Below are 15,574 nucleotides of genomic sequence, written 5' to 3'. Positions count from 1 at the left end.
GTAAAAAAAAAAGACACTTTAATTTTCTTAATAATTATTTTGCAGCATCAGATCTTTTCTTACCATGTCTGGTCTGATTCACTCAAGGATCTAGTCTCTCTCTAAACTCTTTGTGATAACCTACTCTGTTTATTTATTTATCTTTGATGGTGGCTTTACCCTACTTTAATTAGTGCTTGAGTTCTCATCCTTTTAATTGTATACTTTCAAGGCACCTAAAACAGAATACATGAGGTAAACTTCTTTTTCATAACTTCAGTTTTTGCAGTTTTTTGATTCATGTTTACAGGCATTACAGGAAGTTAATTATGCAGATTTGTTACAAACCCACATAGATCTGTGCATTGTTCACATTTGAGACAAAGTCAGACACTACCTTCCATTCACAATGGCTCTTCAAACTTCAAACAAAGTTCTTTTTCATTTTTAATTTGAGACCAAAAGGAAGTTTGAACTCTTCAACACTCAAGTAGGTTGGGTTGTAAATGTGTCACGCTGCTTGCATGAACCCCTAAACACAATGATGGAAAGGACAAATTTATTAACAGCCTTCTCCTAGAGATGTGCCACCTTGGTCATGTCACATCTTAAATTTATTTATTTTATTGTATTTTTTGCCACGGACAAACAACAAATGTCACCATCTCTGTGCGCAAACTTCTAGAAAAGATGTGGAGCAATGAGGTGGGCTTCTCATCTCCTGAGGGACCCTCTCTGTGTCTTTAAATCTCTCCGTAAGTGATCATACAGATGAAGATACAACTGTACCAGCTCTGCTTCTTGACTCTCTAGTCTATTCATGTAACTACTGTTGTTTTAGCAGGAGATTGAATTGCAACACACTCACTGATTGAATTTTCATCACGGACCAATGGTAGCTCAAAGGGCTAAAACAAGCTCCCCCCAAAAGTTTGCTTTGGTGAGCTGTTTTGAACTGACAAAACTAAAAATAAAAATAAAAATCATTTATTTTGGTCTAAATGATATAATTCCAGCTCATTCTTTGACTGTGTTTAAAGTATATCAGGGTCTTATAGGCTCATTTATGGAAGCCTTAAGAACAGGGAAAATGTACTTTTACATTTTTCTGAAACTTGAAACATAATTCAAGTCTAAAGTGGTTAAAAAGCGACCAGAAATGGCCCAAATGGTCCTGGTATAAATATGAAATGAGTTGGGAATGGGGATTTGTTTTACCAAACACGAATTTTAATTATAAGGTGTAGATAAAAAAGTTCTGAATTGTCTGAAACGCAGCAATGGAATTACTGACCGCTTGTTTCTGGCACATGAGAATCTTCTACTTCTGGCATATGAGAATCTGTTCTTTTTATTTTAGGGCTCGATAAATTGTTTTGTTGTGTACATTTGTCTTTGAAACTCTGCAGAATATTTCATTCACAAACAGCTTAAACTCACCAATACATAAAAGAAATATTCAAAACTGCATAATAAGGCACATGTAAGACTTTATATTAAGTGGCCTTAACTGATATGTACTTACTGAAATTAATCATTGGTGCAGTGTACTTGTTGTGTAAAATTTGTGTTTTTACTTTACACTTATGCTTGATTGAATATATACATGTAATTACACTGTTGGCCATCCCTTACATCTGAACCCACCCTTAAACCTACCCATACCACCAAACCTGTCTCTTGTCTTACCTGTATCCCACCTCAAGAGCACCAGAAGTGTTCTGCAATACATTATGAGCACAGCATAAGTACATTGTATTTTTAGTGCAAGTACATAGTTGTTAAGGCCGAAGATATAGAGAACCATTTTTTTTGCCAACTGTCCCATGCAATTTTGCTTATAATGAAAACATTTTGTTTTAAGGATGTTCACACAAAATGTTTACACAAAATTCTAATTAAGAACCAATTAAGAACTATGCTTCTTCCATTGTGTCAGTAGCGATTAGCTTCCTGGCTTTTGTGTACCGTCCAAACAGAAATAAAGGTCTCAGACTTATGAACCAAAGGGCACTCTATTTTAGAAACAAAGCCCAATTAGACAATAGTTTCTCACCCTGGTGGAACAGCATGGTCTTGATCATGTGTCTCTTGTTTGAGAATGAGGAGGACTGAGCACTGACCCCCTCTGGAGCCCTCGGTGTCCCCGTTAAGGCTTCTGCCTTGGCCTGCTGAGCTCCTGACAACATCTCAGACATTTTTTGCACTTATAGAGCTGTGTCTCACAATCTCTCAAGGGACGAAAAATGCAGTGGAGGTAAAAGAAGTCTAAAGGAAAGATGCCAGTGTTGAATGACAGATAATGTCACAGGGGTGTTCAGCAATGCTTTTTCTGCGCCCCTTACACAGTAACAGCTTCAGGGGATGTCATAACACAGCTCTCGTTATTCTTCATGGATCTTTTCCAGTGTTTCTGACACATATTTCAATGAAGCGGATATTTTTAGAAATAGTCCAGGTGCTTCGCAATAAATAGGTGACCAGTTTTAAAGGAATAGTTCAACCACACACAAAAAAAAATAATAATACTTGCACTACACAAAAAAAAGAAAGAGAATTTTAAGTTCACACTTTTATTTGCAATTACATTGAGTGGTAAATGAAGCTTTCAAAGAGGCTCGGTGAAGCAATCATTTGGGTCTTGTGAACCAGATCAACCAATACATTCCATAACACTACAACTTCTAAGGTTGTAATTTTGACTATTTTAAAAATTTGTAATAACTTTGTTGAAACAGAACCCATATAATTTCAGTACCCTGACTTTTCTTAAAGAGATAGTTCACCCCCCGACCCACCCCCTCAACAAAAAAAATTACCTCGTCATTTACATTAACTGATAAAAGTCTTGTCACCTATACAAGTTTTAGGAACAACAAATAATAACGACATCTAGGCAAAGGCCTCTAGATTACATTTATTTGAACAAAATAAAATGCCTTGATTTTTAATTATTTAATAAGGAAATAATGTCTGAGTTTGCTTAGATAAAAGTCTTGTCACTTAACAGAAATAATATACAGTAAAAAATATAAAGTCATGTTGCAGTGGGAAAAGAATTAATATGCATATGCATATTAATATGCATCCACATATACTGCATCCATACATCTCTGCAATGACTCTTATTGACTCTTTACTTATTAATAAAGTCAACTGGGATGGCAAAAAAGCGTTCTTGCACGACTCCCAGAGTTCATCAATATTCTTTGGATTCATCTTCATGCCTCCTTCTTCATCTACTCCAGACATACTCAATAATGTTCATATCTGGTGACTGAGATGGCCAATCCTGGAGCACCTTGACCTTCTTTGCTTTCAGGAATTTTGATGTGGGGGCTGAAATATAAGGAGGAGCACTATCCTGCTGAATAATCTGCCCTCTCCTGTCGTTTGTAATGTAATGGGCAGCACAAATGTCTTGATACTTCAGGCTGTTGATGTTGCCATCCACTTTGCAGATCTCTCGCATGCCCCCATATTGAATGTAACCCCAAACCATGATTTCCTTTAACAAACTTGACTGATTTCTGTGAGAATCTTGGGTCCGTGCGGGTTCCAATTGATCATCTGAGGTATTTGTGATGATTGGAAAGCAGTTCATCAGATGATTCATCGGAAAAAATTGCTTTCTGACACATTTTCAAATGATCAACTAGAAGTCAAGTTATTCTTTATTGCTCTTACAACTGGGATCGACAACAAGACTTTTGTCAGGTGGTGTATTCCTAGAGTTTTAAATATTTATGAGTTTCTTTCTTCCGTTGAACACAAAAGAATATCTTTGAAGAACACGTGTTCTTGGCACCCATTCAATCCATAATAGCAAAAAATACTTGTAATTATGTTTTGTGTGTGTGTGTGTGTGTGTGTGTGTGTGTGTGTGTGTGTGTGTGTGTGTGTGTGTGTGTGTGTGTGTGTGTGTGTGTGTGTGTGTGTGTGTGTGTGTGTGTGTGTGTGTGTGTGTGTGTGTGTTTTCATTAAATATTTAGTTAAAGTTTGCTGGGCTATTTAGGGTTTTTACAGTATATCTCTTTTTATTTGAGTTTTAGTTGGTCTACTTGATATTTTTATTGTCAGAGAAGGAATTTCATTCCAGAGCGGAAGCACATTCTCAAATTTTGAATAAAAATTACTAAAACAATTAACCCTTACTGATTAACCTTAAAATACTGGTAGCATTTTTGTTTAAGGACCAATTCCTACTAGCCGGCTGGCCAGTTGGCATTTCTGTGTGGAATGCATATTCTCCCTGTGTTCGTGTGGGTTTCCATCAGGTGCTTCTGTTTTCCCCACAGGCCATAGACAAGCGCTGTAGGTGAATTGGGTAAACAAAACTTGCCATAGTGTATGAGTCTGTATGTGAATATGAGAATGTATGGCTGTTCCCCAGTACTGGGCTGTGGCTGGAAGGGCGTAAACCATATGCATAGTTGGTGGTTCATTCCGCTGTGGTGACCCCTGATAAATAAGGGACTAAGCCGAAGGAAAATGAATGAATAAATGAACTACTGGCTTATTACCTGACTATTAATAAGACATTGACTGCTTTTATTTATAAAGTATGATCTTATTCTACATCCCTAATCCCACCTAAACCCAACCACTGACTAAAATATCAAACTAAGCAAAGAAAGTAAATTGTGTCCACTTTTATTTTATGACAACCACAATAGCAAGTTACTAGAAAGCATTTATATAATTTAGAAATACACTGCTGAAAATTACAGTATACTACTGTAGATCAGCAAAGCATCTCAGATGTGTGCTGTGAAGGGTGTCCTTAACAAAGTGCTCTGGCTCTCAAAAAGTTCAGTCAAGCAGTGGGAGATAATGAGTCTTCAACTTTGACCTTTGACTAGTTGGTCTCTCTCTTTCTCTCTCTCTCTCTCTCTCTCTCTCTCTTTCTCTCTCTCTCTCTCTCTCTCTCTCTGTGTGTGTATGTGGAGTTGCTGGGGGAAAGAGAGGGAGGCTCATCCAATTACTGTAATTGGCCACTTAGTGAAGCTGTTGCCCATCATAAAACACGGAGGGCCATTTATCTCCTCAACAAAAGACGTGTCATTGAACAAAATAACATCTCATCAACTTTCAGTCGCACAACATTCTTTGAAAACCCTCATCACAAATACAGTCTCTGAGGGAGTCATGCCATGAAGGCTTTTGAAAAGCAGATCTCGCTCTTACAGCAGAGCTATTCAACTGAATATGAGCCATAATGAAGGGACGCCGGGGACTTGTGACCTGAATCGATTGGTAGGTGACTTCAGTAAATGCTCCCGTCACTTCTGATTTTATAAAACATAGCAGTGATGTGTGAGATTTTCTGGCTTTTGTGTAAAAAAGCATTTTGTGTTAACGTTTAAAAATAATCTAATCAATCTACGTCAAATTAAAGTGTTTCAGTGCACTCAGTTTGATGACTAATGCAATGAGAAAGTAATTTTTGTTTGATTAATCAAAGCCCCAAATGAGATTTCCAAATGTCCTAGATGGCTGAGAGCCGAATGATTGCTTGCGTGGCTGTGTAAGTCTCCTCTTGCCATCAATATTCATGCGCAATGATTCATTATTCAGATTGCTGAGCACAGAGAGTTCAGAGGCATGTTGATACAGATTTGAGACATTCATAAGTGCTGCACACCTGCAGGGACTCCACTAAAGACTGAGATTTAACCAGAACTTGATGCTGCTGAGGCCATGAAGTGCTCTTATGGACACTGTGGAAAGCAAAGGAATAAAAACAACATAAATATATCTTAGAATAAAATATATATGTTTAAGATTGCTAGCTTGCCAGTGGTGGAAAGAGTACTGAAAAATCATACTCAAGTAAAAGTACCATTACTTGCCCAAAAATGTAGTGCGAGTAGAGTAAAAGTTTCTTTTGTAAATATTACTCAAACTATGAGTAAACAGTTGCCCTTTTAAAAGTACTCAAGAGTGATGAGTAGTGAGTATTAGGTTTTGAAAAGTTTGCATGCAGTTTGTGCAGATAAGTGTAAACGTAACATTCTGTAGTGCATTTTGTGATCTTACCATATTCACTCCTTCCTTTGATTGTTTGCTTATTCTGTCCTTTATTCATTTGTTCAATCGTTTCTCCATTCATTTCATCCTTAATTCATTCCTTTCTTCATTTGTTTGCTAATTCATTCATTCGTTCATTCTTTTGTTCCTTCATTTGGTCCTTTGTTCATTCATTCCTCCGTTCCTTCCTTCCTTCCTTTGTTCAGTCTTTCCTTGAATCCTTCATTTATTTGGTCCTTCCTTTCTTCATTAGTTTGGTCCTTCCTTCATTCGTTTTTTCCTTCCATTCCTAGTTCCGCCCTTACTTCCATTCTTTATTGTGATTTCAGTCATCATATAGGCGACATCCTTCATTTTTCTCATAATTGACATGCAGTCTATAAACAGTCTCTTGGTCAGTGCATGTGATGATTTTGGACATCTTCTTGGACATTTTTATTGCTTGAGGTCTTGAGGTTGTTCAGCATGATGCAATTTACTTTCTGTGTGCGAATTGATTGGACTGGAATCGTGGGGCTGAATTCTCTACTTTAGCCAATCACCATAGACAAGAAAGATATAAAGTAGTGACTGCAGGTTAAAGAAAAATAGTGGAGTAAAAGTACCGATACAGCACAAAAAAATTTACTCAAGGAAAAGTAAAACTACTTATCAAATTGCAGTAATTGGAGTATTTGTAATTTATTACTTTTACACCATTGGTTTTATAAAATGGGAGTCATGAGCCCCGAGGGGTCACGGGACAACGAAGGGGGGTTGCCTGGTGATTTCCAAAAATCTATTTATTTTTATTAAACCATAAGAATTACCATATTTTATCCATAACCTACTGTTACTTTATACTATATAGTTACTATTGTAGCTTAAAGTTACTAGGTCTACTGGATTGCGACCCAGCAATAGCGTCAGATACAGCAGAGTGACTTTATAATGCCAGGTTGAACTTTCTGGCACATTTACAGCACTGAAATACATACAAAAAAAGTTAAATGAAGAATAGACTTGGGTCTATTGGAGTGTGTGCGCCATTTCATGCAATGTTTTTATATTTATAACCACCTCAGAGGAAATTGGGGGTCACAAGTCACTGGCATTGTTATTTTGGGGGTCGTGGGCTGAAAAAGTTTGGGAACCCCTGCTTTACACCACTGCAGCTAGCTTAACAAAAATCATGTACATGTACGAATTTGGTTTATTGGCATTTCAGTACCTTTAACCGTTTTGTACCCTGTGTATATTTCAATGTTGGTCACATGTCAGGTCATTTTTTATTTCTTTATTTTTTTGCTTCTGAAGCATTTCACCTAATTTAAAGCCTGCTGTCCATGATATAATATGGCTCCACCTGTTGCAATCTGAAATATATCAATTACGCTGAAGAGAAGAATGGCAGCACTGTTCCAAACACAGAGGAAACCATTTTCAATGGTTTTATTCAAATTTATTGATGTTTGACAATGTTTCATAGAATGAATGGAAAAAAGAAGGATTGCATTTAGTAATTAAAGTAAAAAAAAAAAAAAAGTTTTTTAACGGTGTATTCGGTTCTCAAGAGGTTAATGATTCTGGAGGTTGAAATGCAGTTTTTGTTTACAATATTGTTCATTTTGACAAATGGTATTGTAATCTCCACATTTGAACAGTATGTTAACTGCATCATTGTAACATCACCCAAAGTTTATTGTGCATCTCTTAAATTTAAAATTTTTATTTTTTTTTACAAAATTGCAGCTTATTTTATTTTGCATGAGTGGGTTCTGTTTTGTTTTGTGGGTTTTGGGTTTCTCTCATTATACTGACTATACACACTGTTGCTCGGCTACAATCCATTTTTTGTGTTTAATTTAAGAGGTTAAGGTTTAATGTTACACTATGCCAAAATGCCAAATATTGTTACAGTATGACTTTCATTTCTGACACTTTTTTTCTCTAATCTCTTTTAGTCAGACACAGAGTTTTGGGATAAGATGCAGGCAGAATGGGAAGAACTTGCTCGCAGAAACTGGCTTACAGAAAATGAGCAGCCACAGATTCCCTCCAATGTGTCTCCTTACGAAAAGGTAAGGAATATTAATATTGTGTTAAGCTAGTAAAATAAATAGAATGTAAATTTTAAGGTGAAATAACCTTTTCACTATTTCCTTCTTAGGGCTATTACTTCCACACAGATAACCCTTTCAAAGACTGGCCAAATGCTTTTGAGGAGGGATTGCGCAAGTCGAGAGAAGGAGAGCTGCCGAACGCTGTGCTTCTTCTGGAAGCTGCCGTTCTGCAGGACCCTCAGGATTCAGAGGTGAGCGAGCCGAGCGGCTTTAGAAAACAACAGTAAACCTGCTACTTCCATCAAATCAGCGTCTGCACAGCTTGAAAACAGAAAGCTACATGTTCTGCCAATCAGACCACCGTCACACCTTTCCTGCACACAGTGATAAGTGGTAGTTTGCTTGTTGCCCACATTGAACATTTTACAGATCTTGGCATGATTAGCCGAGGCAGGGGCTTTCTGTTCTCTCTCGTTTTCACTAAGAGCTCTGGATTAGACATCCTACATGACAGTGACTGATGGCAAACCATTAACACTCCAGTAAATGAGTATGGTTGCTTTTTTTCAGATGATTTAATGATGTAATAGTTCAGTTACATCCCAGAGAGGATTATCCCTCTTCTCGTGGAATTATCTCACAACGAAATGATTGTGTCTCCAAAATAGCTGAATGTCAAAAGATGATATTACAACGCAAATAGCAGGGAGATTTTGCGTCGGAAATATCATGAGTACACTACACTGGTTGAGTTAAAGGTGCTGAAGAATGAAAATCTATATATACTTATGCATAGCTGACTAATATATTCAGTTCAGTTTATGGAAATGACATACTGTGAGGCTCAAACATTTTAACTTTTGAAATGAGTATTTTGGTAGTTTAAAGTATATATATTGTTAAATTTACTGTGTACTTTTATAATAAGTCGATGTGTACAGTATGTTTGTAATGTGTATGAGTGTGAGTGTCAGGCAATGACATGAGCTGCTTGGGCATCTAAGTAGAGCTCATTAATATTCATGACTCTTCCAAATATGGTTAAAGTCAAGTATATCATATTAGGGTCAATTCCTACACTGTAAAAAAATATCTGTTAATTAACAGTTTCCGTATTTGGTATTTTTTGTTTATTTATAGTTTTGAATTGCATGTTGGGATGTTGATCTCTGCTCTGTTGACTTTTAATTTTGAAAATTTAACTCTACAGTTTAACAAAGTGACTTTTAGTGACGTTTTCATACTTTGAAATAATATATTGTATGATAAAAACAGGAAATGTCCTGAAAGTTTATTACAAGGCTTTTGTACTGTAATATCAATCCAGACAATATCCCCTTCAGACCTGAATTATATTCCAAGTATCTAAAAAATGTAAAATTATATTTTCATAGTTCTTGAGACTCCTATAAATGAGACCAAATTATAACAACAAAAATTCCACAATCTTTAAGTATATATGTTTTTGTCCATTTCAATGAATATCAGGTCAGAATAGCTGTACATCTTGAACATTAAACTAACATAAAATACAAAAAAGAAAACATATATAATTGCTGGTATAATCTTGAAAATTATTTTCAAAATCACGAACAATATAACATTTTTACTTCAATTTTGAGGTTTTTGTCGTATAGGTTGCCCCTTGTTTAAAACAAACTTTATCTTCATCTTCCTCATCACTCCACTTAATGTCTACATCTGAGATATTTCCATATGCCATATGCTCAAGAACTTTAAGATCTGTATATTCTGCATATGAAATTGTTTCAGCAATGAATTAGTACATTGATATAGTTTTTTAAATATATATATATATATATATATATATATATATATATATATATATATATATATATATATATATATATATGAATAAATTTTAATCAGCATTCCTGGAGATATAATGTTTGTAACAGATCTTGAACACATTCTTAATGGACAGACATATTTGAAAAAATCCTGATCTAAAGCTTGCATTTTTAAAAATATTTTAAACTTTAATTAGTGGGTGCAATCCCTCTTTTCTACATACAATCTATGAAATATTGGCAAATATATCAATAAATCTGAATAAAAACATTGTAAATATGGCTTATGTCTGTGTCTGGAGTGAAGTGACGCCATGCTGGTTTCAGTGTTGTGGATTTTTTACCGCCATTTGTTTGGATGACTATTCTCCACTCTCATAGACTGTAGGCTTTGAGATTGTAGGCACTATTGGCTGACATGTGATGTCCATTGTAATGGACTCAGGGTCTAAATAGGATATACCACTTTAAATTATTAAAAATGTTTCTAAAAGTTTTAAACTTTTGTAAGGTTAAATGTTGTTGGAAGAAAGATCAAGCTCCCATAATGCAATTCAAAAGGTTAAATAAAAAAATAAAAATAAAAAATGAACCACAAAAAGGTGTAGAGTTGAAACTGGACCTGTTAAACTATTTCTGTATCATTTTTGAACATGCTTATATGCCACTAACCTTCAATTTAGATATAAGAGAGCAATTTACCATATTGTATCAATGCATTCTATGGCACCTTTAAGAGCCAAACTAACCATGTTGTGAAATTCTATTTATAAGGCTCATTAATACATTTCCCATTGTATTCACAAACTGTAGCCTTGTCATGAGGGTTTCGCCAAGCAGTTTCCTCCCACACAAAGTTAAGAAGCCTATCCTCTAATAATTAGTCTTGCTCAGTGTTCATAACCCTTCAAATGTTTCATCTTAGAATAAATACTCAGTCTCACACTTAATGCAAGACACTGCTTGTGGACAGGGTATCGTTGTGTGTAGCTCGTGTATAGTTAGCACTATACTTTGTTATGTTATATTGTGCAAATGAGACATTGTTTAATAAATATTGAAGACTAGTTTATTGTTCCTTTTCTATTTGTTTTGTATGTTTGTTTTTATGAAGAGATTCTTCAGGTATCTCTTTTTGACACTTAGCAAATTCAGAAAATACTGTGAACATCCACAAACTAATAATAATTTTATTGAAAACTAATGTCCAGTATTTAAATAACTTGTTAGTTTGTCTGTGAAATAGACCCTGTATTGTAATTGAAATCTTACACAGGCTAAAAAAAAAAACAACAGAGACACGTTTTTAAGTTACTTTACTTTAAAAAGTGACATGTTGATTTCAGCTTATTTTATGATTATGGACTTGATAGTTTATTTACTTAATAATTTTAAGGCAACAGGGTTATTCAGTTTTCCATGTAAAATAAATAAATTGCAATGGTCCCACCTTAAACCAGCATTCCAAACTTCAGATATTTGTGAAGAGGCACTGTATAAGTACACGCAATGTGTCATCATCTCAAGAAGTGGCAGCACTAGTCCATTGAGCTCCTCGCTAACATTGTGTTCTCTGTCTAAGCCACGGGTCTTTAAGAGTGAATCATTTCCCCCAGGTTAGCACTGAAGCTCCTGCACAATAGCAGCTCTTCACCGGAGTCAAGGTGATAACCCCAATGCTCATTGTTCAATACCTGTTTTCTTTTCAGGCTTGGCTGGTGCTGGGAACCACACAAGCAGAGAATGAGAATGAGCAGGCAGCAATTGTCTCCCTCCAGAGGTAACGAAGTATGCCCGCATGAATCATATGCAAATGGTGTTTTTACATAGAGCCAAACCACTTATGAAGTCTAAGTGAATAAGTCTAAGTGAACACTTTGAGAGTGTTGGTAACTTTTCAGACCCAGCAATGTGTTCAAATGATGTCAAATAGGCGTTTAAACATAGTCATCTTAAACAAGGCTTAAACGAGATTAGACACAAATGACTGTTTGGTGGCTAGTCTTTTTTTTTTTTTTTTTTAGCCTTTTATTTGTCCAGACATGGTTTGGATGTCCTTTTTTTTTTAAACACACAAAGAATCAAGTTTTTTTCCAAACTCAGAAAAAAATTGTGTATTTTGTTGATCATAAAAAATTGCATATAATTACTACTACAACACTAAGATCAATCATAATCAGTAATTTATTGCAAACAGTATCAAGAGCAGTAATTATTTTTGTTACAATATTTCAAACCTGTTAAGTTGAAAAGAATTTAAAATCTAATATATTTATATATACACACACAACAGTTCTGTCTGGTTCTTGAATCTGATTGTCTAATAGACGTGCGATATTTTGCCAGTAACATCACACAAAGCCCTCTTCACCCTTCACTGTGTATTACTCTGCCCACACACAGCCAGCAACAAGCAGAGACGCTGCAGTTTGACAAATATTACTGTTGTTAGACAACAAAATGTACTTTTGAGGCTTTTTTAGACGAGAATGTAGTTGTTTAGATTGCAACTATGCAGTTTATATGTAAGAATATTGCCTATTGTAAAATATTTACAATTTCTGAGAGACAGCTCGTCGGCGGCCAAAGACGGTTGACGTTGTCTATCCACAAGATGGCGCCAGGACTGCATAATAAGCCCTTGCATAGAGTGTTTTTCTGAGCGCGAATAACAAGCAGAAAAACGGACGCGTCATGGTTTAAGGTAGACTGGATAGTCAATAAGAAGCTTCGAATAAGAATCTGGATTCAACCTTGTTCCTCATTATCGCAAACAAAACAGCAGTCTGGTAAGTTAGTGATTGCTCTGTTTTTTTCTAGGTTAATTATTGTGATATTGTAACGGTCGCTTAATGTGTAATATGCATTGTGTATAAAATGCCCCCCTAAAGACGACTATTTCTGTGTTTGTGTTACCTTTGAGATGTAAGCACGCATGTGAAAAGCCATCAGTCTACAGAGATTTCCCAGTATTTTCCTGTTGCAATCAGGATATCACAATAATTAACCCCGAAAAAGCCAAAGCAGAGCCAACACTACCAGATTCTGTTGTATAAATACAGCACTACAAAATACAAAAGAGAGAGATCAACTTAAAATGTCACTTTCCTGATTTATAATGATTTATTGAGCTGTAAAACATTAAAAATGTTAAGAAAATGCAGATTTTATTCTCTATAAGGACTTTTTATGCAGACCATCTTGTGGCGGAGCGTTAACCATCACTTTCTTTGGTCTGCTTAACCAGGCTGATGGCGGACGATGTAATGAATCTAGATATTTTAAAATAGGCACTATTCATATAAATAAAGTGCATAGTTGCAATCTAAACAACTACTTTCTCGCCTAAAAAAGCCTCGAAAGTACATTATGTTGTCCAGTAATCCTCAAGGGTGAAGGGTGAAGAGGCTGGACGAGTGCTGTTATTTGCATAATATCTTGCGGCTATCAGCCAATCAGATTCAAGAAACAGATAGAACTGTTGTTTAAATATTTATATTGTTCTTAGAGTATGAGAATAGTTGAATATAAAGTATATAACACAAATATTTTATTTCCAAGATTTTTATTTATTTTATAATGATCATGTATAAGCATTTATTATGAGCATGTTGGTACAACAACAACTGAAAAATCAAATGGAGTAGACCGAGTAGCATTCTGTGAAGCAATCCATAAGCAAAGCTTCTAAATTGTTTATTTGTGCATCTTCAGTGGCGATTCTATAATATTTCAAAAAGAGATAATGCACCAAAGTGAAAGTGAGGATTACAGAAAAATTCTGTCACTGGTCAAAATTGAAGGTTTAACATTATAAACAATACTGATATATTTTATGTGTTTTTATAACCCTTAAGGTTATGCACTAAATCAGATGTAACCTAACGATAATGAACCTAAAATACTCATCATCATCAATGTCAAGTCAAGATTAAGGTTAATTAAAAATGAATCCCTTCTGAACAGACATGGTATGCTGAGTAATGAAAGCAACATTTCCACATGTTTTTGTGAGTGTTTAACACAGAGAGGAATGTCAGACAGGCCTTGAATCGAACACCTCCATGTGGTTATCAGCGACACCAAATGAGACAAAGCTCTCTGCCATGCCCTCTCCTGCTCCAGATAAAGCACTACTGTAATAACCCGGTGATCCAATTAAAACTGCATTTCATAAGCACAGAGGCCTTTGGGAGATTACAGTCATTTTGGATAGAACAGACCAGCCATAATCTCATACAGTGTTCCTCTGAGCGACCGGGGTGAAAACTCCAATCTATGTGTGTTAATCACCAGTGACACTCAAAGCTGTGTTTTGGTACCGTGCATCCGCATCACTTCTCTGGTATTATCTAACTTAATTTAAAAGTGGTGTGTCATCTGTTGTTGCTACGTCGCAATCCACATCCTGTGTGTCCTAAACCGTATACAAAATTTGAACTAGTATGTTGCAAATTATAATCATGTTTTTCTTTAGTCTATTGATCGGTCTTCAAGTTAATTTTAGCATTTTTCTTTCAGATTTTAATATGAAAAGGAAAGCATGAAATAAAAGCTTCAGAAAATGTTGATGTTTGTCTTGAGCTGCTAAGTTGTACTGTACTTTATTTCCAATAAAATTGGAAGAAGATTCACAAACAGATTCAGTCGCTCACATTTCTTTGTATGATGCTGTTTGCATCTCCACCTTTTTGACAACCAAGAATTTGAAACTGCCAATTAGAACTTAGCAATTACAAAGTATCAGTACTCCCTAAAGTAAATGGTACATGTGAAATGTGACACAGTCGGCATCCTATTTGAATTGGATGGTTTGAATGGGAGAGGGAGTATATTCAAAATTAAACTGGATATGTAAAATAACTGTAAAAAGCAATTAGTTGACTTTTCTTTAAAAAGGTAAGTACATCCATTGGCTTTAAATTATTAAGTTGATTAACTGTGCATTAATATATAAATTGTTAACTTAACAGTTCCAATTTTACAGTTCTAAACAGGTTTACTAACTTTTTTAAAGGCACAATGTGTCATTTTTGCCACTAGAAGATGTGTATTTACAACAAACAAAGGCATATTATGCCGTGACTGAGTGTGAAATTATGGAAGATGTCGTCTTGTTACATTCTATCGCACTCCTGCAGAAATCCTGTTAATGATTCAGCATTCAAAACATATGATCATGGTTATTTGAAGCAGAGTAATGCTGCATTTACACCAGACGTGGATGAAGCATGAAGCGCGAGTGATTTACATGTTAAGTCAATGCAAAGATATGAATAGACATCCTGCGTAACATTTCACTCAAATGAGGCAGCACGAATGACACGATTCGCATGAATAAAGCACTACTGAAGCGAGTTGATCGTTTCAGCAGACATTCGTGCCTCGTTAACCAATCATGAACTTGTTCTTGTATTAGAGTAATTATGACGTAGTGCCAGTTGTTGGTGTCCCAAGGGGAAATCTTCTTGCCAACACCAGGCAACAGTTAATCAAACTGGGCTTGGCTCAGTTTGAAGAACTGCTGAAAGCCTCCTTCATCCAGATACATATTCTGGAGGAGTTGGTGAACTCACAAAGCTGGGTGCACTGCTAAAAAGATCTAGTGCACTTAGACACGGCGCCGAACGAATATACATTGTTTTTCAGCCTTCCTAAAACACATAAACACAGCTGTTCTCTCAATAAAATCCATTTAGCAACAAAGCTAGA

General features: G+C 35.6%; 1 protein-coding gene across 23 annotated transcripts in view; it reads left to right on the top strand.

Annotated features, from left to right (window-relative positions):
* The window catches only part of pex5la (peroxisomal biogenesis factor 5-like a), a 139,255-nt gene that overhangs the window by 106,115 nt on the left and 17,566 nt on the right, over positions 1-15,574 (top strand). For 19 of the 23 annotated variants that reach the window (XR_015493752.1, XR_015493749.1, XR_015493751.1 and 16 more), the window contains 3 exons: positions 7,953-8,069; positions 8,159-8,302; positions 11,572-11,642. Coding sequence is in view for 14 of the 23 variants with exons in the window: in XM_087257362.1 (XP_087113488.1) it covers positions 7,953-8,069; positions 8,159-8,302; positions 11,572-11,642 (332 nt within the window). In the remaining 9 variants the exon portion in view is untranslated. Of the gene's footprint in view, positions 1-7,952; positions 8,070-8,158; positions 9,426-10,059; positions 10,427-11,571; positions 12,059-13,321; positions 14,505-15,574 lie in introns of those variants that run through there. The other 4 variants (XR_015493756.1, XR_015493754.1, XR_015493753.1 and 1 more) reach the window with 2 other exon arrangements.

The sequence above is a fragment of the Danio rerio genome, chromosome 6 (assembly GCF_052040795.2).
Source record: "Danio rerio strain M-AB ecotype USA chromosome 6, GRCz13ab, whole genome shotgun sequence".
Taxonomy (NCBI): domain Eukaryota; kingdom Metazoa; phylum Chordata; class Actinopteri; order Cypriniformes; family Danionidae; genus Danio; species Danio rerio.
The sequence above is the reverse complement of the archived record's forward strand: the minus strand, read 5'-3'. Positions and strand labels throughout refer to the sequence as shown.